Below are 27,645 nucleotides of genomic sequence, written 5' to 3' on the forward strand. Positions count from 1 at the left end.
AAGTGGCCAGAGTTCTTATTTGGGCTTTGTTTCCCATTGGTTGAAACTGGGGTTTCCATGGCAGCACTTGTAAACATTCCGTCTGGGAATCCTGGGGAAAAGCTGCTGAGAGACTGTTTCTGAGGCTTCCCTGGCTACCACTATTTCCAACAAGGATCTGGTCACTCAGGTACTGGGGGTTGTTAAGGGTGGGAGGACACAAAAAGGAGAGGCCAGTCAGAGGGACGCTTAAGAATGATTTGCGCTCAGGGATGTATGTGGATAAGATCCTGCTTTAGCACAGGGCTCCCTGAGGGAAGGTCTTAAAGAGGTGCTTCCATGGATAAAGCCCCAAGTTCATTTGCTTGGTGTTGGGAGACATACATTCGGCTTCCAGTCAATTCATCCAGAGGGAATTTTCTGAAAGGCAAGTCACTGAATGACCAAGTCACCAAATGAGCCATTTTCTGAAGGATCCAGTTACTGCCTGGACTCACTAAAGCACACTGAATTTACCAAAAACCACTATTGTTGTCTTTACCTACGGAGTTTACACCAAATCCCTTTGTCCAAATTGGGCTGGGGAAAACCAGTGGTGCTAGGTTAAGGACTCCCTCACCCTTCATTCAGCCTCTCTTCACTCTAGAATGGGCAGCCTGGGAGGATTCCATTTCCCCCCAGCAGATGGCCCTGTCCACCCCTCAGCTGCAGCAATAGGGAACTGAGGCAGAGGAAGACAGCCTAAAATGCTCATAAGAAGATCCAAATGAACATGAGTCAGCATTGTTACCAGAATGTTTAAGGGCTGTCCCAACCATTCTTGCACAGGAACAGGGCTGCCTTGTGCAGTTACTCACCATGCCCTGGGAATAATGATGACACTGAGAAAGGGAGCAAAGGTCGACCCTTTTTGAAAGAGGCTCATGCACAGAATGAGAACATTCTGGACTCCAGATGGAACAGGTCCCCAACACTCTGTGAATCTTGGAGGGAGGACAGCAGTATAGTTAAGAGCATGGGCTGTGGAGCCGGACAGTCTGGGTGTGAGCTTCGCTTACTCCTTTCGCATGGGAACAAGAGTCCCTCCCTTTATGACCCAGGGTCTCAGGAGGAAACTGGTGGCATATTAAAAGTAGGGTAGGTAGAGAAGGGTTAAGGGAATATTTACAAAGGTCTGGGCAGACAGTGGGGAAACAAGGGCAAGAAAGGCAAGCACAGTGCTCCAGGGCTGGTTATAGTGGGGCCATACCAGACTGAGAAGTTGTGAGAGCTGCCCTGGGAGAAGCAGGGGCCTTCCTTCCCCACACAGTCAGCCACAGGTGACCCCGTTGGGGGAAAGCCCCCTGGGGAATATATACCTCAGCCTCACTCTCCTTCGTTCAGCCTCGTCTCCCCATTGTGTGGAACCTCCTGGGAGACAGGGCATGGGAAAGCCCATTCATTGATGAGTGCAGCCGGGTCAGCCTTCCAGGGTAGAGAGCAGGGAAGATTGGGCAGAATAGATCTGGAAGGGCCAATGAAAGGTAGTACATGATCTCACAGGGCTGTGGTGAGAGTTGAGGCACACTAAGCACCCCCAAATTGGGAGTTGCTATTTATAGAAAAATACATAGCTGCCTTAGGAGACAGAGAACCACTTTCCTGTAGTACCCCCAATGCAAGGATTGCCTGCAAAGAATTTATAACTGTGCTAGAAGTAAGTGACTTCTCCTAAGTAAAGAGACTTAAATATAGCAGGGAAAGAGAAGCCACAACTCAAGGGAAAAGACTGAAAAAATATGAAAAGTGTACAAAGACTCCTAGCTCAGTGATGAGCCCTTCAAAACTCTGATAACTCTAATTATCACAATTTCAACAGATGTAGAAGGCATTTGGAAAATATTAGCTTCATTTATGATGAATACCTTACTAAAACAGGAGCAGACAAATATTTCCTTGATGGGATAAATCTGAAGCCATAAACCAGCTGGTGTAATGCCATAAAGCATATGCCCATTGAAGTCAGACACAAAGGAAGGATGCTCCTTATCTCCACTTTCATTTAACACTTTCCTGGAAGCATTAACCCAAACTGATACTTACATATTTCAGGAAAAGAGATAGTAAAAAAAATGATACTTTCTAGCAGATGACATAATTGTATACCTGTAAAATCCAAGAGAAAAATCTGAGAACCGCCCCCCATGTTGCCTCTAATTATTTTCATTCACTTTAAAGAGCCATGTGCTCTCAGTTACATATGGCAGGGTTTGAAGTTCTATTAAAGACTCAACTAGAAATCAGTATTGTTAGAACTCCAAAGAAGTTAGGAATCATTCTGATACATCTTAAGTCTTCATAGTAATATGAATTTGAAAATCCTTGGTTTCTAGGAAAAGGAGATCTCAGTGGCCAGGCACAAAGGTGAAACAGTGAGGCCTCACTCCCACCCAAACTCCTAAACCCTTTCCTAGAGGAAACAACCATTTCCTGTCTCTTGTGATTATTCAAGAGATAGTCTGTACTTATACAAATGTGTACTTGCTCATGTGCGTGCACACACACACAAGGTAACTTCTTGAGTTTCTTTTTCCAGCCAAAAGAAAATGAAGAAGGGGAGAACTATCAGATTTAACAAAATAGTATATGTGCATAACCATCCCCCTATCCCACTGGTGGATAAAAACAGCAATGTGACTGAACCAGCAATGCATAAAGGTGGCAAAGTGGCTCTACCAGCAATGCATAGAGAAGACATCAATGTGACTGAACCAGCAAAGCATAAAGATGACAAATTGACTCTACCAACAATGCATACAGACAATGTGACTGAACCAGCAATGCATAAAGGTGGCAAAGTGACTCTACCAGCAATATATAGAAAAGACACCAATGTGACTGAACCAGCAAAGCATAAAGGTGGCAAAGTGACACTACCAGCAATGTATAGAAAAGACACCAATGTGACTGAACCAGTAAAGCATAAAGATGACAAACTGACTCTACCAACAACGCATATAGACCATATCAACATGACTGAACTAGCAAGGCATAAAGATGGCAAAGCGACTCTACCAGCAATGCATACAGAAGATGACAGTGTGACTAAACCAGCAACGCACACAGAAGACAGCAATATTACTGGACCAGCCATGCCCACAAAAGACAGAGGTGTGACTGGACCAGCAGTGCCCACAGAACAGAGCGATGTGACTGGACCAGCAGTGCCCACAGAACAGAGCGATGTGACTGGACCAGCAGTGCCCACAGAACAGAGAGATGTGACTGGACCAGCAGTGCCCACAGAACAGAGAGATGTGACTGGACCAGCAGTGCCCACAGAACAGAGTGACGTGACTGGACCAGCAGTGCATACAAATGATGGCGACGTGACTGAAGTAGCTCTACGTTTAGCTCAGGGTGCCATCACCGCTGCTGTTCAGACTGTGCAAGGTAGTAATTCTGTTTGGGTACCTAAAGGACTGTTTTGTCATATAATGTCACACTACCAGGCAACTAACAAATTCATACCTTTTTTGCAGATGACTACCCCATTGAAAATATCAAATGGCTCACACATGGTGAATTCACAACAGAAAAGTGCCGTGTACAAATTGAGGAGTTCATTAGGGTAAGTTTGTTGACCATTCCAGCTTGGTGTACAAGGGCAAAGAACAATAAAAAGGTTCTTTGATGGCAGGTTTAAAGTCCAGAATCCCTAGGAGATGATATCAAAGGCAACTACATGTCTTCATCTGCATTCCAAAATCAAGATGTGATAGTCTTTGAAGGTGAAAAGCACAATTGTTATTTCCCTGTGCTTGTATCATCCTATCCTTATATTTTCCTGGGAAAATCTGATATTCCTAATTAAGCAATTTTCCCATCTGGTGCTCTAAATGGGGGCCTACTGGCCTAAGGAAGGAGTGTCTTTTCCCAAACAAGAGTTCTCCAAAAGCAATTTTAGAATTCTCAGTATTAACAGAGGGGATGTTCATGGGTCAAGTCTTTTTGCTGTACCTTTGGAACATACTGCTTGCACACTCAGATGCACAGGCCAGTGAATTCCCTCTTTTCCACCTGTGCCTGGCTCTGACCCATTCATGTGGCTTAACCTGACAGCTCTGGTGAAAAGGCCCTGGGTTGCTTTGCATAACTGGTGGGTGGATCAAGAAGCATGACTCAGAGTCCCCACTCACTGTATTTCCCCAGAAGAGAGACCAGTTGAAATTGGTGGAGGCAACTCCCAGCCCTGGGAGAAGTTTCCTGCTGTCTCTGTTCCTCTGGTCAGCCCACCAGAGTGATGGCCCTAAGAACCCTACATTTTAGGCAGCCCTGGTCAGGTGAGAAGAAGGAAAGGTCAGGGATTTCTGGCTTCACACCTTTTGTTTATACTCCAGTGGGCACAGCTCACCATTCCTGTTAGAAGAGGTATCTGGAGCATAGTGAAGATAAATGGTGCCAAATACTACTTATTCTTCGTCTTTCTTGCTCTGAAGCACATCTCCATTTGGTCAAAAGTCCTTGCCTGCTACACCCAGGGTTTGTGAATCAGACTGGAATGGGACACAAAATAAGCAAGAAAAATTTCCCCTGCAAATCTCACTGGTTATTCTGAACAAAAGGCAAATGTAAGTCCTGACAATAGTCTTACAGGACGCAATGTGATCTGAGTCCCCTCCTCCCTCCCAGCTTACTGCTCAGACTCCATCACCTACTACTTTCTCCCTTTTCACCTTCCTTATTCCAGCCACACTTGCCTCCTTGCTGTTCAATGCCAGGCATGTCTCCACCTCAGGGCCCTTGCACTTACTGTCCCCTCTGCAGGGAATACTCTCCCTTGAGATCTATTTTCATGGTTCATGCCCTACCTCTCTTCAGATCTTTGTTAAATGCCACTTGCTCATTGAGGCCTTTCCTATCCACCTCATCTAAAACTGCACCCCTCTCTCCTTCTCTGATTTTTTTGTTGTTATTTTTTATTTCTAAAAAAGATTTTATTTATTTTTAGACAGAGGGGAAGGGAGGGAGAAAGAGAGGGAGAAAAACATCAATGTGTGCTTGCCTCTCATGCGCCCCCTACTGGAGACCCAGCCTCCAACCCAGGTATGTGGCCTGACTGGGAATCAAACCAGTGACCCTTTGGTTCACAGGCTGGTGCTCAGTCCACTGAGCCACATCAGCTGGGGGTCTGATTTATTTTTTATTTAGTACTTAGCTCTACTTAAGATATTAGATTTTACTTATCCACTCTATTGCTTTTCTTCTACCACCGGAGCATATGGTCCATGAGGACAGAGACTTCTGTTCATTTCTCTATCACCAGCCTCTATAGGTGCTCTATAAATGTTAAATACATGAACAGGTTTATTCTCTCTGTACCATTATTTCTTGAAGATGAAGAGCTTAGCTACTTTGTTTTTTTAAAAGATTTTATTTAGAGAGAGAGGAAGGGAGGAAGAAAGAGATGGAGAGAAACATCGATCAGTTGCCTCTTGCATATCCTCAACTGGGGACCTGGAACCTGGCCTGCAACCCGGGAATGTGCCCTGCCTGGAAATTGAACTGGTGACCTTTTGCCTTATGGGATGATTCCCAGCCCACTGAGCCACACTGACCAGGGCAAGCTTTCCTACTTTGTAGGGCTTTTGTGAGGACAGAGACAATTAGAACATAACTGAAAAGCTAAAAGCTCTACATAACTCCTGACATCAAATCACCCTGTTTTCAGTCCCAGTAATGCAGTGAATTGAAATCTACCATCTCAGTGTCAGGTGTTTCTGATAGAGAGCTTTCTCAAGCTTAGTGCAGATGTCCCAGAGTCTACCACACACCAGGGGATGACAAATGAGTTACCATTTACTGAACACTGCTATGTGCCAAGCACTGCTGAGCACTACATGTGCATCATGTCACTTAATCCTCACAACAAACCTGAATGTAGGTACATCAGTGTATCCATTTTACAGATGAGGAACCTTGAGGCTCACAGAAATTGGGCAATATGTCCAAATTCTTTGTGTTTAAGCAGAAAATCAAGTTCTGATCATAGGTCTGTCTGATAGATTTTTCCCACCACAATAGGAAAAGGAATTGTTGATGACAAAAAACCCGCAGAGTTTTACTATCAATTCAAAATGCAAATTCAAGAGACTTTAAGGTATTGCAGTGTGAATAAGAATGATTCCATCTGGTGTCAGAAGGCTTGTGTGTCTGTGGGGAGGGAATATGTACACTTATACATTGACAGCAGGCACAATAATTGGTTTATTCTCTTCAGGAACATAATCTGGCAACAAGAATAGACACATAAGTTCCTTGTAGGAGAAAACTGGAAAATCCCCAAGGCCAACCACACAGTTGACATTATTTTTATAATAAAAATAAAACATCATTATAAAAATCCCCAGTGAGCAAAAAGGCACAAGGTATAAAGTGAGTGACCCCTTCACCCCCACAATACCCAGTTCTATTCACTCGAAGGTCACTTGCCATTGATAACAGTTTTGTGCATATACTTCCAGTGCCTGCTGATTTTGAGTGTCCAATCTGTAATGGGCTAAGCCATCCATGGCAGAGTAGGATAATGACACACTGTTTCCTGGAAGCGAGTATATGAAGCAAGGTTATGGAAAGATTGCAAAACAAGGAAAACACACACCCACTGGAACTACATAAGTCAGCTGCCTGCGCAGTGGTAAAAATGGAAAGAGATTGGCCTGATGGAGGTAGTTGAATTTAATGTGCCCAAGGCTGTCTTAGTTTATAAAAGGGGGAAAAAAAACCCCACTAACACACCAAGTTGAGGAGGAGAAAATCTTAGAACTTAGATCTGGTGGGGTGGAGAGAGAACTGAGCTGGCTGCTGGGGAGCCTGGGGCCCCCATCCCAGCTGTTGTGTTGAACTGTCCTTACCCATTTCTAGGCCCTGGTATCCTCATCTGTAAAGGGCTTCATCAGATGATCTCTAGGGACATTCCAATGCTACAAAGTCTGTGATTATCTGACAGATTAAAAATTAGGGCTAAAAAAAATACTATAGAAGGTTTGGGGAAAAGGGCATGCTTCTATGGGCTTCAAGGGGATGACTATCAAACCTCATTAAAAGGAATGATGATTTCTGTAGGAAGTCACAGTCCCTAATCTCAAGGAATCTAGAGTCTGGTGCTCCTCTCTGGCTGACTGAAAGAGTCAATTGGGCAGAAGCCTGAAATAAATGAAGCTAAGGCAGAAGGCCAGCCTAATGGTTTTTTAAAAAAATGTTCTAAGGAGAGCCTGAAATCATTTTACTATTTCTTCCCACACTTCCTCTACACATCAGTGGGATTGTTAGACAATCCCACTTCCTTCCTTCTGTGGACCTCCATCTTAATTCAGGATCTTTTTGGATTTGGAAGCGTCCTGTGCCCTAATAGCCAGCCCAAGGGGTTTCAGTTGAATTGAACTTGTTAATTACCTGTAACATTCAAGGTCCTGTTCTAAGAATCAGGGCTGCTCTATGACTTCTGTGGTGGACCCTAGGTGCTGATAAGATTTGTACTTTGGAGGGGAAGCTTCTTTAGAGGTGTAGACAGGGATATGCTGGTTTTGGAAGATCCTGTTGCCTGATTCATTCCTTTTCTGACTTTATTTTATATACCACCTATGGATGCAATGAGTCAAATCTGATTTTCAAAAACAATTTGTGAAATCAGCTTCAAATTATGTTCTAGTCACATCTTTAGGTCTGTCTGAGTATAGTAAGCAGACCACACGTTCTAATCACTTTCTAATGATTTTCTAATGAGCCAAACTGGTCTCCCAAGTAAGGATCTACAAGGAAGTGAGTGTGTATGTGTGTGTGGTGTATATGCACACACCCACATCTCAGTATAAGAATGTAAAGTCCAAAGCCCAATCTCAAGTGATCTTTGCATTAGTCACTCATTCCACTTCAGCTCCACCTCTTCTCTCTTCCACTTGTAGAGATAATGGGGAGTTAACTCTACTATGAATCCCAATCAAAAACGTTGGAAATGGACTCCAGAAGCAGGGCTGTAACTGCTACTATTGTGCACTACGTTTATCGGAGGCCTTGAACAGAATTCTGTTTGTTTCTCTGTGTGCTCTTTCTTTCTTTTTTTTTTTAAATATAAAACAGACTTGGAAGTATCAAGACCGCTTGGTGTGCTACGCAAAGTTGATAGAGACAAGAGATGTGGTTCACAGCTTCCACTACATCTACTATGTACGCTGGAGCCTCCCAACTGCTCAGAGGCCTATGATACCACAGTCTGCCTATGCCTTCTTCACCATCAAGTTCAACAAAAACAAACCTCCGGTAAGCTCTACCCTTTCTGCCCTGTTTCCTTTGATGAGACTTCAATGAAAATGGAGACTTCTCTTGTCAAGGCACCGATGGCCCCTTCTTTGTAAAACCTAACAGTCGTATTTCTGTGCTCATTCTGCTTGGCCCATTGGCGGCACTTGCCATAGCTGATCACTCCCTCCTTCATTAAACATTCAACTTGGCTTCTAGACCAGCATATTCTCCTGGTTTTCCTCCTGCTTCACTGGCCATTCCTTCTCAGTCTCTACTGGTTTTTGCCTCCTCCCATCAACCTCTACATGTTGGAATGTCCCAAAACTTAGGCCTTGGACTTCTTATCTGTACTCATTGCCTTGATGATTATATCTAGTCTCCTGGCTTTAAATGAAACCTCTAGCTTTTTTTAAAAAAAGATTTTATTTATTTATTTTTAGAGAGGGGAAGGGAGAAAGAGAGGAAGAGACACACCAATGTGTGGTTGCCTCTCACACGCCCTACATTGGGAACCTGGCCCACAACCCAGGCATGTGCTCTGACTGGGAATCAACTGGTGACCCTTTGGTTTGCAGGCTGGCCCTCAATTCACTGAGCCACACCAGCCAGGGCCCACCTCTAGCTTTTGATTCCCAAATTTATAACTCCAGCACAGACTTCTGCCACTATGATATTTAAAAAACATCTCACTTATTGTATCCAGAATTGAACTTCCAATTTCCCCTTCCAAACCTGATCTGCAGTTTCCCTCATCTCAGTTGATGACCAAAGTCCTTGGCATCATTGGTGACTCTCTCTCATCCCTCATCTGATCCATTAGGAATTCCTGTTGGCCCTACCTTCAAACATAGGCTCTGAATCCAACAATTTCTTACCACTCCACTTCTACCACCCTGATGCAAGGCAACATCATCTCTCATCAAGATGATTTCAGTGGCCTTCTGACAGGTCCTTCTGCTTCCACCCTTGCCCTCATTATGTCTCTCTTCAATATAGCAGCTAGCCAGAGTGACCCTTATAAAGTGAATTTCTGTCACTCCTCCATTTAAACATGTTCCAACATGTTTCTCAAACTTCAAAGTGCATGCAAATATTTGGGGACCATGTTCCAAGGAAGATTCTGATTCAGCAGGTTTGAGGTGGGGCTTGAGATTCTACATTACTAACAAGCCCCCAGGTAAGGCTGATGCTGCGGGTCCACGGAGTATACTTTGAGTAGTAAGGGCCTACAAGGCCTTGTGTGATCCAGCTCCTTGTTATTTCTGCTTTCCCACTACTCCTTCTCCCTCACGTCTCTCTCCAGCCACTCTGATCTTGCTACTCTTTAATAATATAGTCCCGCTTTAGGGCCCTTGCACTTGCTGCTCCCTCTGACTGGAACACTATCCCCTAAATATGTGCCTAGTCTGCTCTCACCTCCTACACTGTACTTTCAACCCCCGACTCCCCCACGTGCTAATGCTTTTGATTTTTCTCCATAACACTTTATCACCTTCTGATATTTGATATAATGTATCTTGTTACTTTCTGCTCTCCCTTCCAGAAGGTGAGTTCCATGAAGGCAAGGATTTTTGTCTTGCTGTAAAACAAGGCCTAGAAAATAGTAGGCACTCAATAAATACTTGAAGGAATGACTGCTTGTAGCCATCAGGGAGATCATGAATATGAAGTGTGTTGATAGTTGCTGTGAAGAGAGTAAAAATGACATGAATCCAGGCGCAGAGTTCTCAGAGGACCAGGGTTGATACTAAGTATAATGCCTGGAATACAGCAGATATAAAAATGTTATGTCCCCTTTGCTTTCCATCCTTTTACAAAAGTTATTTGAAGCTTTGTCTGACTCTAAGGCTTTATATGTGACTACATACTGAGCTAATTATATCCTACAATTCATGCTATTCTAGTACGAACGTCTATTCAGGGAGTTTGGAACCTACAGTAATCTAAATAGGTAAAATATGTGGAGCTCTTGCTTCTCCCAGTCATATATCCCACCACCAGCTGTGTTGGTAACTGGTAAATCCAGAGACTGGAAAGTAAGGCTGGGGAAGGTAAGCAAGAGCATTAACTAGTGACCACACAGACAGGGCTTGGGAGTAGGGCTTTTGCTCAGAATTCAGAGTATAATTTTGGAGGGGAGAATGGGTGGGGACCACTGAGACAATATTATAGCCTACATTGTTATGCTGCTTTAAAAAGGTTTTCAAACTGGTTCATCTATATTATTTTACTCCTCTGTCATTCCTAAGGGCTAAAGCAAGTACTGTCAGTTGAGTAAACAGGAACATGTAAAGCAGGTAAATGACTTACTCAATGAGCATAAGCCTCTCTTGATTTGTTTCCAATGTCGGGGCGATGCCTAAGATATCTGTTGCCAAAAAGATCTTTTGGAGACTAGAGGTTTGAAGTGACAAAGAATTACCACCTACAGACCCCTGATTCACAAGGAAGATGAATTCTAGAAATTTAAGAGTATACATATGGACAAGTGTAGAGATGGCAGGAATCATGAGTTGGTATGATTGGTCTAGGCTGACAACTGTCCTTTTCTTTCTTAGGATGCACCCGTTGATGTCTCTTACTTCTTTGAAGGCCAGTCACTGCTTCACAGGTAATGAACATTTGGAGAGTTATTTTAAGTGAGTGGTAGATAAAGGCCATCACACTGCAGGAATCCAGTAGGCCCACAGTCACAGATAACTCATGTAATGGTCATCTTTCTCATTTGGACACCTACCCCATTAGGATGGACTAAAAGCAGGATACTGCCATTGTTCTAGAAAATTGTTTTCTTTTTTTTTGTGGGGGGATGCTTTTTAGTATCTCATTTTTCAGTGACTAGAAACTTGAGGGTTAGTTGCTGAAGTAGGGTGGGGGTAAAGTGGGTCATGTCCATTATTTCTATGGGAAAGTTCACAATTACATGGAATTAACTCATGTATAATAAGCCCTCTTATTTGTATAGCAGTTCTCTTAAAGAATCTTTACATACAAGCCCATTAATTCTTTTATTGATTGGGCCTAAGGAATAGATACAGACAGTCTTCACCCCTTCATCCTGAAAAGGCTTTTTTGCTCACAAGGAATGTAACCAGGTAAACAGGGAATCAATCTTTGGCTCAATGTTTTCTTTTATTTTAAAAAACTTTTTTTGGTGTATTTGTTTTTCTTCCTCTGCAGACCAGGAATGGCTCACTTTCCAGAAAACTGCTTGATTTACATGATTGAGGCCAAAAATAAGTTAGCAAAGCCATTTGTCTCCGAAATCAATTATGTCTGATTCTTACAGAATGTGTTAGGATTGGATTCCTAATCCAAATGTATTAATAATACGATACTGCACATCAAACCACAAAACATTTATTGAATAATAAACTTGTGGCACACAATCCAGCTGTATTTTTTTTGCATTCATTCATTTTCCATTTGGCAACTTGCATCGTGCTAATAGAGTAACCAGTAAGTTGTTTTCTACTTTCTAAAAGTTTTCCCCCATCACTATCTGCCTCACTCACAGTCTTACAGGTATAGAAGCTGAGTTTAGAGAGTTGCTAAAATTCACCTGTCAGAGCAACAGAGATTGGTACTTGACTGCCTGTCCCCCCATTTGAGCCTAAGTATCCAGCCCAGATATACCTCTTTATGGGCACAACTGGGGAACAGAAAAACAGCAATGGTTCTATGGCTTATAATATAACCAGTCAGTCTGAAGGGTTTCTCTGCTCACAGACCCCTTCATTTACTGTGAGGTAAGCCTTCTTGGTACACACAGTCTGAAGCTCAAACTGGGCATCATTGCAATCATGATGGCAGCAGCGTGGCTTCAGGACTGGGGGCAAAAAAACACGGAAGGTTCGGTCTCCACCCTCACTTATTTCTTGTTTTCTTCCCATCCTCACACCAGATTATCAATTGTTCCTACCATCCCTGTGAGGCTGTCTTGCCTGGCTGCAAAATTTTAAAATACCAAAGACAAATTACATTAGGAGTGATTACTTATAGGTACATCAGAATACATATTTACATAGACAAGCACTGGAAGTGAACACAGAACCCTAAAGACAGCTGATGTGGTAAGAATGTGGGTAATTTTTCTTTCTCTTTTTTTTAACTGTTACACTTATACAACAAATAAAAAGGGAAGGAAAATTTTAGAGCAACAGGTGAGGAGGTGGGAAACTAGAAAAGTCTCCCTGGAGAAGAAAACATGTAGTATTTCAAATACAACAGCCCTCCTATTAGAATTATGGCTCAGGTGACTAAGCACACAGTTTGAAGTAGTAGCTCTCATGAGCTGAAAATAAAATACTTTCAGCCCTTTTATTCTTCCTTCCCCTTTTCCCAAAAATATGCCACCAAAGCTGTTCTTGGCACATCTTTCCTGAACAAACACTGATGAAAGAAATGGTAAAGCTCTGAAATAAGTTAATATATTTTCTTCCAATCACTCAACAAGCATTTGTTGAGTATCTGCTCTGTGGAAGAGACAGGAGAATCTGATAAAAATCCATAGTATTCATGTATCACAAAATTGTTGCATTTGAACTATCTTGCCTACTAAAAATAAGAGAATAGGCTCATTTAGGCTCTAGGAACCAGTAACAAAAAATAACATCCTTACAGAACAAAATTTTTAAATGGGGATTAAAAGTTTTGGTTTTATTACACAGGGAAGTAGATGGATTACAACTTATACATTTGGAACCTAGTTAGTTTCCTTTTAACTTTTGGAAAAAACAGATTTCTCAGCAATGATTATAAATAGAAATCACTTCAGATTCACTTCACTTCAGAATTCATGTAGCATTCATAAATGTTGCTACATGCCAAGTGGTTGTTTAGTTCATTAGTTGTGCGTTAAAGGTAGACATTTTCCTAGAATATATGCTAAATAGTAAAATTCTGATTTATGCTTTGAAATCTGACTGTCTTATTTTAAAACTTTGAAAAAATGACTTTAAACTATTCTAAGGAGAGAGAAGAGGGCATTTTATAAGAGCAGAGTCAGAATTTCCTTATCACCCAGGTAAATTTAAATTTATCCTAGGTACAAAATAGTAATGCAGCTCAAAACAACTTTAACAAAAACAACCTGAACTTCCACTGTCTCCTCCCTTCACTCTTGTTACCTAATGACTAAAACTGAACGACATAGGGAAGGAAAAAGATTATAATCTCATAGTCCCAAAATTTTCCATTTCTCCCAAACTTAAAAGTCAATAGTAGACATAAAAAAGTGATAAATATGCAGGGTTCTATACAAAGTTAAAGATTAAACTGAATCATAGATGTAAAAACAATCTGAAAGGTTAAACAACATTTAAAATAAAATCTGCCTATTACATAAAGGACAGGCAAAATGTTTGATATCATTTTAGCTTCATCCTTATAAACTGAGTTAAAATAATGATTCATTTTATTTTCCCTATTAAACTACTGACCATAGTTGACTCCCATTAATTTCTAGTTTTCAAATTATGATCTACATAAAGCTTAGATGGAAATAATGTACTTACAGTGGCACAACAGTAGACTTTCCACTATTTTATATTTGAAAAAAAAAAACACTTTTAAGTAACCTACTAAGAATTTTTAAAACTAATGTTCACATTTTCAATTCAACAAGTCTGTGGGTTAGTTTGCTTTTTGGTTTATTTGCTGGTTTGGGGATTTGTCATTGACTAAAACCAAAATACATTATTCGCAGAGCGGACTATATATTGTATAATAAAAGTCAATCTTCAAATTCCAGATTTGCTTTTTTCAGCAATGCCTTCATTGTGTTGACAAAACTGGCCTCCTGTATGTTTCTATCAAGTCCATTCACAACACACTCAATATAGAGGAATGGTAATTTCCCACCATTTCAGTTGGGGTGGGGGCAGGTGTTGTGTAGAGCTATGAGTAGCACTGTCCCATGCTGTGAGAGTTAAATTTCTCATCTCACTGATATTTTCTCTCAATGTCACCTCACCCAATACAGTAGGATTTCACTCATAATTTGGATTTTTAAATCAGAAAGGTTTATGGTCAATCAAAATAACCCAAAGAATTTGCTAATGTTATATCAATAAGCAGCTTTTTATTGAAAGACAGAAAGAATTAAATAGAAGGCACAGTAGCACTGCAAAGCGTTTCAGGCCGTAACAATCTTTTTGTAGGTATATATAAAACCCAGACTTTCTGTTAAAAACGTCTGCAGAACAAGCCCAAAATCTTTATTTGTCATCTTTCCCTTTAGTTTTTCTGTATACCATCTCTCGAAAACTGGCCAGAATCTTGTTTTCTCTCTTTCGTCTCTCTTCTTGGTTAAAGGATGCAAGAGCTCTCTTCTCATCTGCACTATAGATCTGGTTCTCTTTCCGTAGTCGCACAGCCTCCATTCGGCGATGCCTGGGGATAATTTTATTTTTGGCTTAATTTCTCAGTAATTATTCTCATAGTACTTCCTCACTAACCCTTTCTTAATACAGAGTGGTTCATTTAAAAACCTGACAAATAGAGGCCTGGCTGGTGTGGCTCAGTGGATTGAGTATGGGCCTGCAGGCCAAAGGGTCACTGGTTCGATTCCCAGTCAGGGCACATGCCTGGGTTGTCGGCCAGGTCCCAGTTGGGGGTGTGCGAAAGGCAACCACACATTGATGTTTCTCTTCCTGTCTTTCTCCTTCTACTCCCCTCTCTCTAAAAATAAATAAATAAAATCTTTAAAAAAAATCTGACAAACAGAAATTGTTTCATAATGGTTTATATTTTCAAAAGGTAATTCATTTTATCTGCCAACATGTCCTTTGATTCATTTCTAGTATTCAAATAATAATCTCTGGTATTCTGTAAACATTGTGAAAGCTATTAATTTTAAATACTAAGGGCCTAAGGCTAATTCTGCTGTCTCCAGTAAAACAACTAGAAACAGGCAAATTATTAAACCTCCTAGGTGATATTTGCAATTTGCCTTTGTGAAATTGATAGTAGGATAGATGAAAGACTTAAGCTGTCATTAATTAGGTAGAACTTCTTTAAAGTTCAAATTTCTCATACAACGAAAAGAACCAAGTCTACGTCTACAATTGAGTTTAAGTCCTTAGACTCTAGTAGCAGCTCAAAGAAAATAAAGAAGGGATTTAGCATAAGATCCAAATAAGGGAAGTATAGGGGCAGAGGCAGAGGGAAACTATTACACCATCTTCAAAAGGTTGCTTATTTAGCAGGAAAACTTCATGAAAACCTGTTTCTTTTATGTATATGTACCCAATCCTATACAATCAGTTCAAGATGAAGCTTGAGCTGTCTAGAAAAATAGAGAAAACTGAGTGAGAAGAGGGGAGAACCATTTCAGGTTAGTGTGGAAGTTGGGGAGTGGCAGGATGGAGAGTGAAGGAGATGACAATGTATTTAGGTTGCTCAGGGTACAGTGAGTAGTTTATCTGGAACAGGAAGTGCCATGTGAATGATGATGTAATAAACCTCTGTGTAAATGTCTTCTAGTACACGGGAAAGATTTTCTCTTGGGTGTCTAGGTACGGAGTTATTGGGTCATCAAAGTATATGAATGCTCAACTTGCCAAGATAATGGCAGAGTGTTTTCCAAGGTGGCTGTACCAATTTACTAGTATCACTAGTGGTGGTGCACTAGTAATACTTAAGAGATCCTATAGATCCACATCCTCTCCAATGCTTGGTATTGTTAGAACTATGAACTCTTGTCTATCAAATGCATGTAAAATAGCATTTCAGTATGTTCTTAATTTTCATTTCTGATGATAATGAAATCTTTTTATGTACGTATAGGCCATACATATTTCTTTGGACAAATGCCTGTTTGTGTCATTTTCCCACTTTTCTTTTGGGTTGTTTATAGGTATTCTTTAAACATTCTCAATGCTAACTCTATAATGGTTGTGTGTATTACAGGATCTTATCCCAGCTTGGAACTTGTCTTTTTACTTATTTTAAGATGTCTTTTGATGAACAAAAGTTCTTACTTTTAACTTAGACAAATTTAGCAATATTTTATTTTATGGTTATTGCATTTTTGTCTTCTTTAAAAAACACTGCTTCCACTAATAGATCTAATAGATATCTGTTCATATTTTATACTAAGAGTGTTAAAGTGGTTTCTGACATGTAAGTCCTTAATCTAGTTGTGCTGATTTTTTAAATATGGTAAGACAGGGTTCTACTTTCATCTTTTTCATATAGATAACAATTTTTTCCTGAAGCATTTACTGAATAGTTTATTCTTTCCCAAGTGATTTGAGAGGCCATCTTTTTTATACACTGAGTTTCCATACATGTATGGCTCTGTCCCTGGGCTATTTTATTCCATTGAACAATTCATTTGTACCCCCACACTTTCTGATGTACTGGAAGCATCCTAATAAGTCTTCACACCTGGTAGGACAAATGTCATCTTCCTCCTCTTCTTCAGAAGTGACCTGGCTATTCTTGGCCATCTAGTCTAACATATAAATTTTAAAACTAACTTATTATAAGTATCATGAAAAATCTGTTGTGATTTTGAGTGGAACTGCACTAAATCTACGGATCAATTTGGGAAAAACTGACAACTTTACAATACTGCCTTTCATCCACGAACATCTCATTTATTTCCACCTTTTCAAATGTCTCAATAATTTTATAGTTTTCCCTGTAGAGCTCCTGGATATCTTTTATTAAGATTTATTCCTAAGTCCTTCATATTCTCTGATACTGTTATAAATGTTATTTTCTTTTTTATTTAGTTACATTTTCTAGTTGTTTGTTGCTGGAACACAGAAATGCAATTGATTTTTGTGTATTAACCTTATACCCAACCATTTGTTAAACCCTCTTCTTATTTATAATTTATCTCTAGATTCTTTAAGATTTTCCATATAAACAATCCATATCACTCACAAAAATGATATTGTTATATCCTCCTGGTCCTTATGTCTCTAATTTCTTTTTCTTATCTTATTGTGCTGATCCTTAGATATAACGTTTTCAAATGTTGGTCCTCTGAATTCTAAGATTCTGGAAGTGCTTCAGAGGTACTGCCAATATTTGCCTCCAATTTTATTTTAAAATACTTATCTACTTTTAAAACTTTATGTAAAGTTTTTAAAAAAGATTTTATTTATTTATTTTTAGACAGAGGGGAAAGGAGGGAGAAAGAGAGGGAGATAAACATCAATGTGTGGTTGCCTCTTGTGCACCCCCTACTGGGGACTGGCTCTGCAACACAGGCATGTGCCCTGACTGGGAATCAAACCAGCGACCCTTTGGTTCACAGGCTGGCGCTCAATCCACTGAGCCAGGCCAGCCAGGGAAATGTGATAGAAAGTTTTCAAAAATCTAAACTTCAGTTTGATTTTGGTACAGATGTCCTATTCATTCTCCTTGTTTTTCTTGGTACTTTGATTTCTCTCCCCTAATTTTATATTCATTTTCCCATGCTGAACCTGATGTCTGTCATAATTCTTTTCTGATCTTCATCCTCAGAGTCCATAGAGAACTAGAGGCAAACTTAGAAACCAGGAAACACTGTTTTATGAAAATGCTTTCTTAACTAGAAACATGCTACATTCCCCATGGGGCAGTGATAAATAGCTGAATTTAGCTATATCCTCCATAGGACAAACTATCTGTACCAAAATATGAAATAAGAAAAGACAGTGGAAAGACTGATTCTTTGACATAACTGATTCTGAGGCTGAGTTACATACACAGAATTTTAGACAACCACATTTATACCAATAAAACCCATATTAAAACAATACTTATACTTTACTTTTGATTAGGAATGGTTACTTAATGAGAATCAATCACCAAATATAATTCTGGTAGTGGGAAAGAAGGAAATGATCTAATACAGAAACTGATTTCAATGCCAAGAGCATACCTGCTACCACTCATTACGTAACCCGAGCATTCAAATGATGCAATTTCTTCACTTGTCAAACCAATTTCACCTCTTCGTGGGATACGTTTTCCAGCTTTTACATATTCAGCCATAGCTGCACCTTCACCAGGTAACAGGGCATGGCCATAGCTACAAAGGAATGCAGAATTCAGAAAAGGTCCATTATAAAAAGTTCATCATCTAAAGAGAGCACAAAAATTCATTTACTCTCAGCAAACAGTGGGAATAACAGTTGCTGAGTGGCAGCATGTTGGGAAGCCCAACATGAATTACTTTAATTAGTAAACAGTGCCCTGTGACCTATGTAACCAATCTAAAAGTGCAGAGATACTTTGGAAGAACAAAAGAACTGGTATTAGTATGTATAGATTCATGTTTTATAATTATGGATCAATTTATCCCTAAAGTACTGCTGTTACTGCTCCTTTCAGTGAATTCCTCTACCCCTTTTCCATGAAAAAAGGAAATAAATAATATATCTCAAATTTAACATACTGTTTAGCCTTATAACCAATAATAACACATGTAGTAACAATTATCTATTACCTTTCATTCAAGGGGACTTTAAAACCTATCGTCCCTTCACTCAATTTACTGAATGCTTTTTAAATATCTATTAAACAAAATAATCTCTGTTCTTGTGGAATTGACATATTAATAAGGATATGACCGCAATACAATGTAGAATATATAATACATTTCACAAAAGAAATAGAAAATGCTTTGAGGACTAAAGGATGAAAGAGGGTAGGAATCACACCTACTTTTGAGGGAAGGTATTGGGAATCAGCACATACTGCCCCCCAATGCCCATTTTGAAAAGGGCTTTGAAGGACAGTGAGGATTTTACCAGGAAAAAATTGGAGGTAGTGAAGAAAACAGGGCTGGAAAAAGAAGGGAAAGCACATTGGGGGAAGAAATAAGGGAAACAAGGTACAATGTGGGCAAGTGCACAGTAACCACTGGGAAACTTCGCTCAGCTCAGTTAGAACCTGAGGTATAAATAAGGGGGCAGAGGGAAATAAGCTTGGAAAGGCCATACTTAGGGCCTTACTTTTGAGGAGGTACTTTAGATATTTTAAATACACTGTTACTTACTTCAGAGGTTTATCATCTTGAGAGGCGAGTGTTTTGGGAGCCTCTGGGCCAATTAAATCCGAGGGTTCTTCAGGCTCTGCATAAAAGATGTTCAGAAACATATTCACATTTTGACTAATTGGTTAATTTAATGTTTTATCTGTTCTGAGTCAAAGTCTATCAGGGACACGTGTAATAGTGTTGATAATAAACAAAGAAAAAATCATAAGAGAAAATATATTTACAGTATTTTTGGAAAAAATTCTTATATAAGTGGACCCATGCAATTCAAACCCATGTTGTTCAAGAGTGAACTGGAATAATAAATACTCAAATAATGAAAAAAAAGTGTAGCATCAGGACCTACTTGATCGATCCTTCCAGGGATTCTCCAGAAACTCTTCTTGGGAATCTTTAGAGCTTGAATCACTGGAATCTTTTCTGTTCTTCTTAGACTTCTTTTTCTTGTGTTTCTTCCTGTAATTATATAATTTGGTACAAAGTGACTTAATTTTCTCATGTTAAAGGGCATATTATTTTTCAAGGCAATGAAAAGACTGATTAGAATTGAATTCTCAGCTTATTCAAACTTTTTAGAGAATAATTTTAATCCGAAAATCTAACTTACTTAACCAAATCATGTTTACCTATTAAAAAAGAGACTCCTAATGGGAACAATGAAATATAGTTCTCATGTTGTAGAAAGATAACAGAAATAAAGCACTTTAAAAAACAGCTACACCACTTCTGGCCAAGATGGAGGCGTAGGTAAACAACACACTGTGCCTCCTCGCACAACCGAGATAGGGACAATAATGATTTAGAAACAGAATAACAACCAGAACTGACAGAAAATTGAACTGTATGGAAGTCGGACAACCAAGGAGTTAAAAAATAGACACGTTCATCTGGACTGGTAGGAGGGGCAGAGTCGGGAAGCTGGGCAGAGAAGGGTCAAACGGCGCAAGGAGCGTTGGGACCTGGCGTGTAAGACTGCAGCGGGAAGACCCAGTGCGCGCTAGTGGTGGCTGGCAGACCCTGGCCGAGGGATGGCAACTGGCAGACCCAGCAAGGCAGTGATTGTGAAGCAAGGCACTGCTTGCAAGGCGGCTGGCTGACTGGGCGATCCCAGGGTCCCAGTGACGGGAAATAGAGCCTCGGGGCACCGATTGAAAATTCCTGTGGGGGTTGAGGTGCTGGGAGTGACTCCCAGCATCACAGGAGAGTTCGCTGGAGAGACCCACCAGGTCCTAGAATGTGCACAAACCCGCCCACCCGGGAATCAGCACCAGAAGGGCTCAGTGTGCTTGGGGGAAGTGGTGGAAGGGACTGAAATCGGCCGAGAATGGAGCTAGCGCTGTTGTTCTCTCTTGGACCCCGCCCCCACATAAGCGTCAGAACTCAGCGACTGGGTTGCCCCGCCCTGGTGAACGCCTAAGCCTCTGCCCCTCATCTGTAGCAGGTGTGACTGGACCCCCCCCCAAAAAAAAAAGAGAGATGGCTAAAACAGAAGAACAAATGAAAGCCCCAGAACCCATCCTTTTAAGCGACCGAAAGATAGCCAACCTATCAGATGCACAGTTCAAAACACTGGTAATCAGGAAGCTCAGAGAACTGGTTGATTTTGGTCGCAAATTAGATGAAAAAATGAAGGCTATAAAAGTGAAATGAAGAAAAATACACAGGGAACCAACAGTGATGGAAAGAAAGCTGGGTCCCACATCAATGGAGTGGACCAGAAGGAAGAAAGAAACAACCAAACAGAAAAGAATGGAGGAATAAGAATTTTAAAAAATGAGGAGAGGCTTAGGAACCTCCAGGACATCTATAAATGTTCCAACATCTGAATTATAGGGGTACCAGAAGGAGAAGAGGAAGAGCAACAGGTGGAAAAGTTATTTAAACAAATAATAAAGGAGAACTTCCCCAATCTGGCAAAGGAAATAGACTTCCAGGAAGTGCAGGAAGAAGTTGGACCCAAGGGGGAACACACCAAGGCACATCATAATTACATTAGCCAAGGTAAAAATGAAGGAGAGAATCCTAGAAGCAGCAAGAGATAAGGAGACAGTAACCTACAAAGGAGTTCCCATCAGAGTGTCAGCTGATTTCTCCCAAGAGACCTTGCAGGCAAGAGGGGGCTGGAAGGAAGTCTTCCAAGTCATGAAAGGGTAGGACCTTCATCCCAGATTGCTCTGTCCAGCAAAGCTTTCATTTAGAATGGAAAGGCAGATAAAGTGCTTCTCAGATAAGGTCCAGTTAAAGGAGTTCATCATCACCAAGCCCTTATTTTATGAAATGTTATAGGGACTTATCTAAGAAAAAGAAGATACAAAACATGTATAGTAAAATGACAGCAAACTCACAATGATTAACCACCACGCCTAAAACAAAAACAAACTAAGCAAACAACTAGAACAGGAACAGAACCACAGAAATGGAGATCACATGAAGGGTTAGCAACAGGGGAGTGGGAGGAGGAGAGAGGGGGAAAAGGCACAGAGAATAAGTAGCATAGATGGTAGGTAGAAAATAGACAGGGGGAGGGCAAGAATAGTATGGGAAATGTAGAAATTAAAGAACTTATGATACATGGACATGAACTAGAGGGGGGAATGTGGGTGGGGGAGGGTTTTCAGGGTGGAGGGGAATGAAGGGGGGTAATGGGATAGCTGTAATAGCACAATCAATAAAATATTTAAAAAACACACACACAAAAAAACAGCTACACCAATTTGAGCATCAATAATTTTAAATGTAATGGATTAAAAAACATCAAACATGTATGAATACTTGGGTTCATAATGATACTAAAATGACCCAGTTCATTATTCTGAAAACTCATAAAACAAACAAAAAAGGAAGTAATTATCACATCCTTCCTATATAAACTTCTTCAGAGTACCCCAACAGTTCATGAGGGTAGGTTTATCTTATAAATACAGAGGACAGAACATGTTAAAAGGATACCATAGGAATACAATCAGCAAAATCCATACTGCAGGAAACTATACAGGACAAATAATTTGGTTTCTTCAGCAAAATGCAAGAACAAAAAGAGAAGAGGATTTAGAGACTTAAGTGACATGTCAACCTATGGCAATTCATGCCATTTATTGGATCCTTATTTGAATAGACTCTATAGGAAACTGCCAAGAATTGAAAAATTATTGTTAAATATTTTAGATGTGATAAAAATACTGTAGTTATGATGTTTTTTTTTTTAAAAGAATGTCTATCTTTTAAACATGCTGGTTTATGGATGAAATAATATCTGGGATTGGTTTCAAAATAATCCAGGTTTGGGGCAGTGGAGACTGCCCATGAGTTGGTAATTGTGTAAGTTGGGTGGTGGTTATATGGGAGATCATTTCATTGTTTTATATAATTTTACATGTATTTAAAATTTTCCATAGTAAAAATTGAAGAGGCCTGGCTGGTGTGGCTCAGTGGATTGAGTGCCAGCCTGAGAATCAAACTGCTGCCAGTTTGATTCCCAGTCAGGGCACATGCCTGGGTTGTAGGCCAGGTGTCCAGTAGGGGCGCATGAGAGGCAATCACACATTGATGTTTCTCTCCCTTTCTTCCTCCCTTCTCCTCTGTCTAAAAATAAATAAATAAAAATCTTTAAAAATTTTGAAGAAAAACACCAACGATCTGCGTTTCTTCTTCTTTTCCTTTTTCTTGGCTTTCTTCGATCTCCTTTTTGTATCTTCATCTGCAAATTAAAGCATTTAAAATTAAAAAAATTTAACTCTGACCCCCCAATACTTTTGAGTAGATAAATATCACATCACTGTTCTATTTGTTGTGACACAGAAATCCATTCATTTATTGCTACTTGTCATGGCACACAGCACCGGGGACACAGATATTAAAGTCCCATTAGGTATTTGGTGATATAGGGCATTATTATTAATTTTATCACATGAAATAATAGTATTGTGATTAAGTAGGAAAATGCCATAAAAGAGATGTATACAGAAATCCTTTGGGTGGCAGTGTGATGTTTATAATTTATATCGATTATCTCAACTACAAAAAAATACCGTATTTTGCCATGTATAATGTGCACCCACATTCTTGTGTGCATCTTATATGGCATTATTATGCCCATGGCATGTAATCATTATACCCATGTATAATGTGCACCCTTATTTTTCCCTCAAAAATTTGGGCAAAAAAAGTGTCCACTATACATGGCAAAATACAGTATTTGAAACAAACATGTGGAACTACTAACAATTGTTAAAATCAAGGTGATACGCATATGGTACTATACTGTTCTCTTTACTTTTCTGAATGTTTGGGTATTTTCAAGATGGAAAGAGAAAAACCTTTGTGTGTGTTTGGGGGGATGCTTTCCAGCAGCACACTCTATTGCAGGAGATAGAGGTAAAGAGATAACCAGCATCCTGAGTGACAGAGGAAGCCTGGGATGCTCTAGGCCTACAGAGGAGTCTCACAGTCAGGCTGATTTGGGGAGGGTGGTTGAGGAATGACTGACCACACAAAGGTGACCCTTAAGCTAGCTCTTTTTAAAATCTGTTCTATTACAAAAGTAATGCCTGTCTATTGTTGCAATGAGTAAGCCAAGCTGCATGCCGGGAGAGACTGGCATTGCAGGCAGATGGACTATCTGCATCAAGTAACAAAATCGAGAGAAGAAACATGGAACATGGAGGAGACAGAAAGTAGTCCTCAGGCTTGTAACTGAGGACATCACGAGAGAAAGTGACAGGGTATGTGTGATTAGAGTGGATCAATCAGGGTGTGAACTTTACTGTGAAGGCTATGGAGCAGTACTCAAGGGTTTTAAGAAGGGGACTGACATGCTCAGATTTGTGCTTTAAGAAAGTTGGGTCTTCCAGCTGTGAGGAAGAAAAGTGACAATGGGGGCCAGGAAACCCAGGTGACATCAGAGGAGGGGACATCTTTATATAATGTGTCCCCAGAGGAGGCACCCTCTGCCAATCATCAGGCAGGACTAGGTGCAAACAGGTGGCTTTTGTGATGTGCCGGCCCACAGGGTGTCTTCCTTAAATGAGCTGCCAGCCTGAAGGGGCCCTTCATGGTGTGGCTTTTTGAAAATTGCACAAAGGTGCCCACTGAGGGTGAGAATTACACAAAAGAGCTGCTCCGCTGGGCTGAGGCCGTCCCGTATGGCTTGGTTTGGTACCACGGTCTTGCAGCCCCACCCCAACTTGGTTCAGTGCCACATGCCTTGGACACCTGCACACAACCAATCTAGAGTCACTCTGCTTAGGTTTGAATCCCAAATGTGTGACCGTGATGCTCCATGCCTCCTTTTCCCCATCTCAAAGAACTATCCTACAATTGCTGTGTGGACGAAATAGCAAGCACATAGCAGGGTGCCTATCCCAAAGTCAGTAAGTGTCCAAAAACTCTTGATTGTTATTGTTGTTTTTAAGAGCCTGCTTCTGAAATAAGCTTTTAAAATGTAAAAGTAGTTTTGAAGTGAGGCTTGCAGAATGATGTGACTATCTTACCAGAGGAGTCTGTTTCAGAATCAGAGTCACTGTCACTATCGTCAGAATAATTCTTGTGTTTTCTTTTAGATGATTTTTTCTTTTTTCTTTTCTTGGACCTTTCTTTTGAGTGACTATCCTTCTTCTTCTTCTTCCTTTCTTCTACAGAGAATACAAATAAAAACTAACTTCTAAAGAAGTACTTCTGAGTATCAATTTTATTGCATTTGAAATACTGAAGAAGAATATGTGATAGACAATTTGAACAAAAGCAAAGTCTAATGTTTAACTATTTATAAACTTACTTTTTAACTTGTAAATAAAAAAGCTCCGTATTTAAAACATACCTTCCGAGGCAGTGGGGCCAGGATTTGGTAGCTGGTGTTGAAAGAAAAGCCCTTGGGTGCATCCTTGCCCTGGGACTGTGCCAGTGGCAGCTGTCACTCAATGGCACAGAGATAAAAAAAACAAAACATACCTTCCGAAGTAGAAGCTGAAGTGGTGCTTTTCTTTGGTTCCTCATCCTCTACTGGTGTATGTTCATCAGAGCTGAATTTAAAGAACATGGTTATTGTAGTGATCATATACTGCAAGTTTGAAAATATGTGGATTATACCTGGAATGGATGATTTCTCTCACCAGGAAGTATTATTTAAATAAAATAGGAGGTGCTTAAGATAAGATACTGCTCTATAGTTTTGCTTTTGAAGGATGGAATGGTAACTATTTTTCCCATAGCTCTTTCTTTTGAAAGAAGAAAGTATGTTAACTGACCTCATCTTGAAAAGTACATTTCTGATTGCACATTGACTGGAATATTTTCTTTGTGCATATAGACTAATGATGTGATTTGTAAAATGATAGTTGAGGACTGGCTCATACACAGACTTATGTCTTTGAAACAATTCTGCCACTTTATAAAATTCTCAAGGGCTCTGACAGTCTCCTTTAGAAGAATCAAGAGCTTACCTAGAATTCATCCTTCACTGGGAAAAATAAGTTACAAAAGCATTTCCCTCCCAATCTCACTCACAAATCTGCAGAATTATTTGTAGTTAGTACTATAAGGATGGCCAAAAGAAGACTTGTAAATAACATACAGTGATGTCTCAATGACTAAACAGTGGAAGGTACACATAAAGAGGCTCTTTGAAGTCACCAGATCAGCTTATCTCACAGGCCCGAGGTTAAAAAGGCATCAGTCTCCCCCACACTTTAATACTGTACAGTCCAAACCTGTAGGATTCATGAACATCTAAGCAGTTTGTGCTTTGAGCCACTTTTGGACAAAAATGGCTACATTTTCCCACTCTGTTGTTTTCTTAAACTAGTTCAATGTTTTATAATCTCCTAGTAATAGAGCAGCATTGTTTTCTAAGCTGTAACAGTTGACTTTATTCTTCTACTTTGAAAAATCTGACTTGTTTGAATATATATTATATATAAAAGGAGCCTTAATGTATTTGTTTTCATAATTTAATATTTTTTGTATTTGTGCTTATATAATAGTTTTTAATATAAAGTATTATAGAATTGAAGGTGGAATGCTTAGAATCAAACTTATTCATTTTTATTTTAATCCTTACCCAAAGGTATGTTAATTGATTTTAGAGAGGAAAGGAAAGAGAGAGAGAGAGAGACAGAGACAGAAATATGGATGTGAAAAACCTTAATCAGCTGTGCCCTGACTGAGGACTGAACCCACAACCCAGGTATGTGCCCTGAGCAGGAATCAAACCCACAACCTATTGGTGTATGGGATGACATCCCAACCAACTGAGCTACCTGGCCAGGGCAAACCAAAGTTATTCTTTTAAAAAATTTCCCCCCAATTTTTATTTATTGATTTTAGAGGGACAGGAAGGGGGAGAGAGACAGAGACATCAATTTGTTGTTCAACTTATTATATGTATTCTTTGGTTGATTCTTTTATGTGTCCTGACTGGGACCAAACCCCCAACCTTGGTATATCAGGACCATGCTCTAACCAACTGAGCTACCAGGTCAGGGCTCAAACTTATTCTTTTTTAAAGATTTTATTTATTTATTTATTTTTTTAGAGAGGGAAGGGGGGAGAGAGAGAGAGAGAGAGAGAGAGAGAGAGAGAGAGAGAGAGAAACATCAATGTGCGGTTGCTGGGGGCCATGGCCTGCAACCCAGGAATGTACCCTGGCTGGGAATCGAACCTGGGACACTTTAGTTCCCAGCCCGCGCTCAATCCACTGAGCTACGCCAGCCAGGGCTATATTCTTAATAAAAATCACAACCTGCTTGGGCCATGAAAAAAATAAAGAGCATGGTTATAAGAATCAGAAATGTCGGGGGCTGGTCAAGATGATGGGAGTACCTGAACACGGTACTCAGAACCTCACATGACCACATCAAAATTACAACTAAACTACAGAACAACCATCATTCAAAACCACTTGAAATCTAGCTGAAAAGAAGTCCTATAACTAAAAATATACTGAAGAAGCCACACTGATACTGGTAGGAGGGACAGAGACACTGACCAGGCTGGTCCCACACCCACATACAGCGGTGAAAAACTGGGAGGGATATCTTGGCTGCAGAGGTCCCTCTCTGAGGAACAAGTGGTCCCAGCCCCACCCAGGCACCCCAGCCCAGGTTCCAGTGCCAGGAAGAGAAGTCCCATAACTTCTGGGTATAAAAACCAGCAGGGATTGTGGCTGAGTGAGAGGAAGGGATTCTAGAGACCCAGACATTCCTCTTAAATGGCCAGTACACAGACTTACTCAGACTCACTCCCTCTGAGCTCCAGTGCTGGGACAGCAGGTCAAAAGGCACCAGAGGCATACGGGGAGGAATTCAACTGACTGGCATCAGTGAGAGGGCTGGAGGGGCAGCTTTCTCCCAGACAGAAGTGCTGACAAAAGTCATTGTTTCTTTGCTGAGCCC

General features: G+C 40.3%; 2 protein-coding genes across 4 annotated transcripts in view; one reads left to right on the forward strand and one right to left on the reverse strand.

Moving 5' to 3' along the window:
- AKAP14 (A-kinase anchoring protein 14) lies at window positions 1-11,648 on the forward strand. Its single transcript, XM_028523204.2, has 6 exons — window positions 1-169; window positions 2,555-3,411; window positions 3,501-3,589; window positions 8,098-8,277; window positions 10,818-10,870; window positions 11,440-11,648. The coding sequence occupies exons 2-6, from the start codon at window positions 2,565-2,567 to the stop codon at window positions 11,537-11,539; spliced, it is 1,269 nt and encodes a 422-aa protein (XP_028379005.1). The 5' UTR covers window positions 1-169; window positions 2,555-2,564; the 3' UTR covers window positions 11,540-11,648.
- The window catches only part of LOC114505274 (NFKB activating protein), a 27,975-nt gene continuing 6,357 nt past the window's right edge, over window positions 6,028-27,645 (reverse strand). The window contains exons 3-10 of one of the 3 annotated variants that reach the window (XM_036016875.1): window positions 25,205-25,275; window positions 24,748-24,888; window positions 22,892-22,955; window positions 19,605-19,714; window positions 19,259-19,334; window positions 18,140-18,289; window positions 6,436-6,559; window positions 6,028-6,247 (exon numbers count right to left, since the gene is read on the reverse strand). In XM_036016875.1, coding sequence (XP_035872768.1) covers window positions 6,155-6,247; window positions 6,436-6,559; window positions 18,140-18,289; window positions 19,259-19,334; window positions 19,605-19,714; window positions 22,892-22,955; window positions 24,748-24,888; window positions 25,205-25,275 — 829 coding nt within the window. In that variant the 3' untranslated portion in view covers window positions 6,028-6,154. Of the gene's footprint in view, window positions 6,248-6,315; window positions 6,560-11,603; window positions 14,653-18,139; window positions 18,290-19,258; window positions 19,335-19,604; window positions 19,715-22,891; window positions 22,956-24,747; window positions 24,889-25,204; window positions 25,276-27,645 lie in introns of those variants that run through there. The other 2 variants (XM_036016873.1, XM_028523172.2) reach the window with 2 other exon arrangements.

This window comes from Phyllostomus discolor, chromosome X, assembly GCF_004126475.2.
Source record: "Phyllostomus discolor isolate MPI-MPIP mPhyDis1 chromosome X, mPhyDis1.pri.v3, whole genome shotgun sequence".
In the NCBI taxonomy this organism is placed as follows: domain Eukaryota; kingdom Metazoa; phylum Chordata; class Mammalia; order Chiroptera; family Phyllostomidae; genus Phyllostomus; species Phyllostomus discolor.

Coding starts and splice junctions, on each gene's coding strand:
- AKAP14 (XM_028523204.2), top strand. CDS start 2,565: ATGAAGAAGGGGAGAACTATCAGATTTAACAAAATAGTATATGTGCAT. Junction 3,590..8,097: donor AAATTGAGGAGTTCATTAGG/GTAAGTTTGTTG, acceptor AATATAAAACAG/ACTTGGAAGTATCAAGACCG. Junction 8,278..10,817: donor TCAACAAAAACAAACCTCCG/GTAAGCTCTACC, acceptor TTTCTTTCTTAG/GATGCACCCGTTGATGTCTC.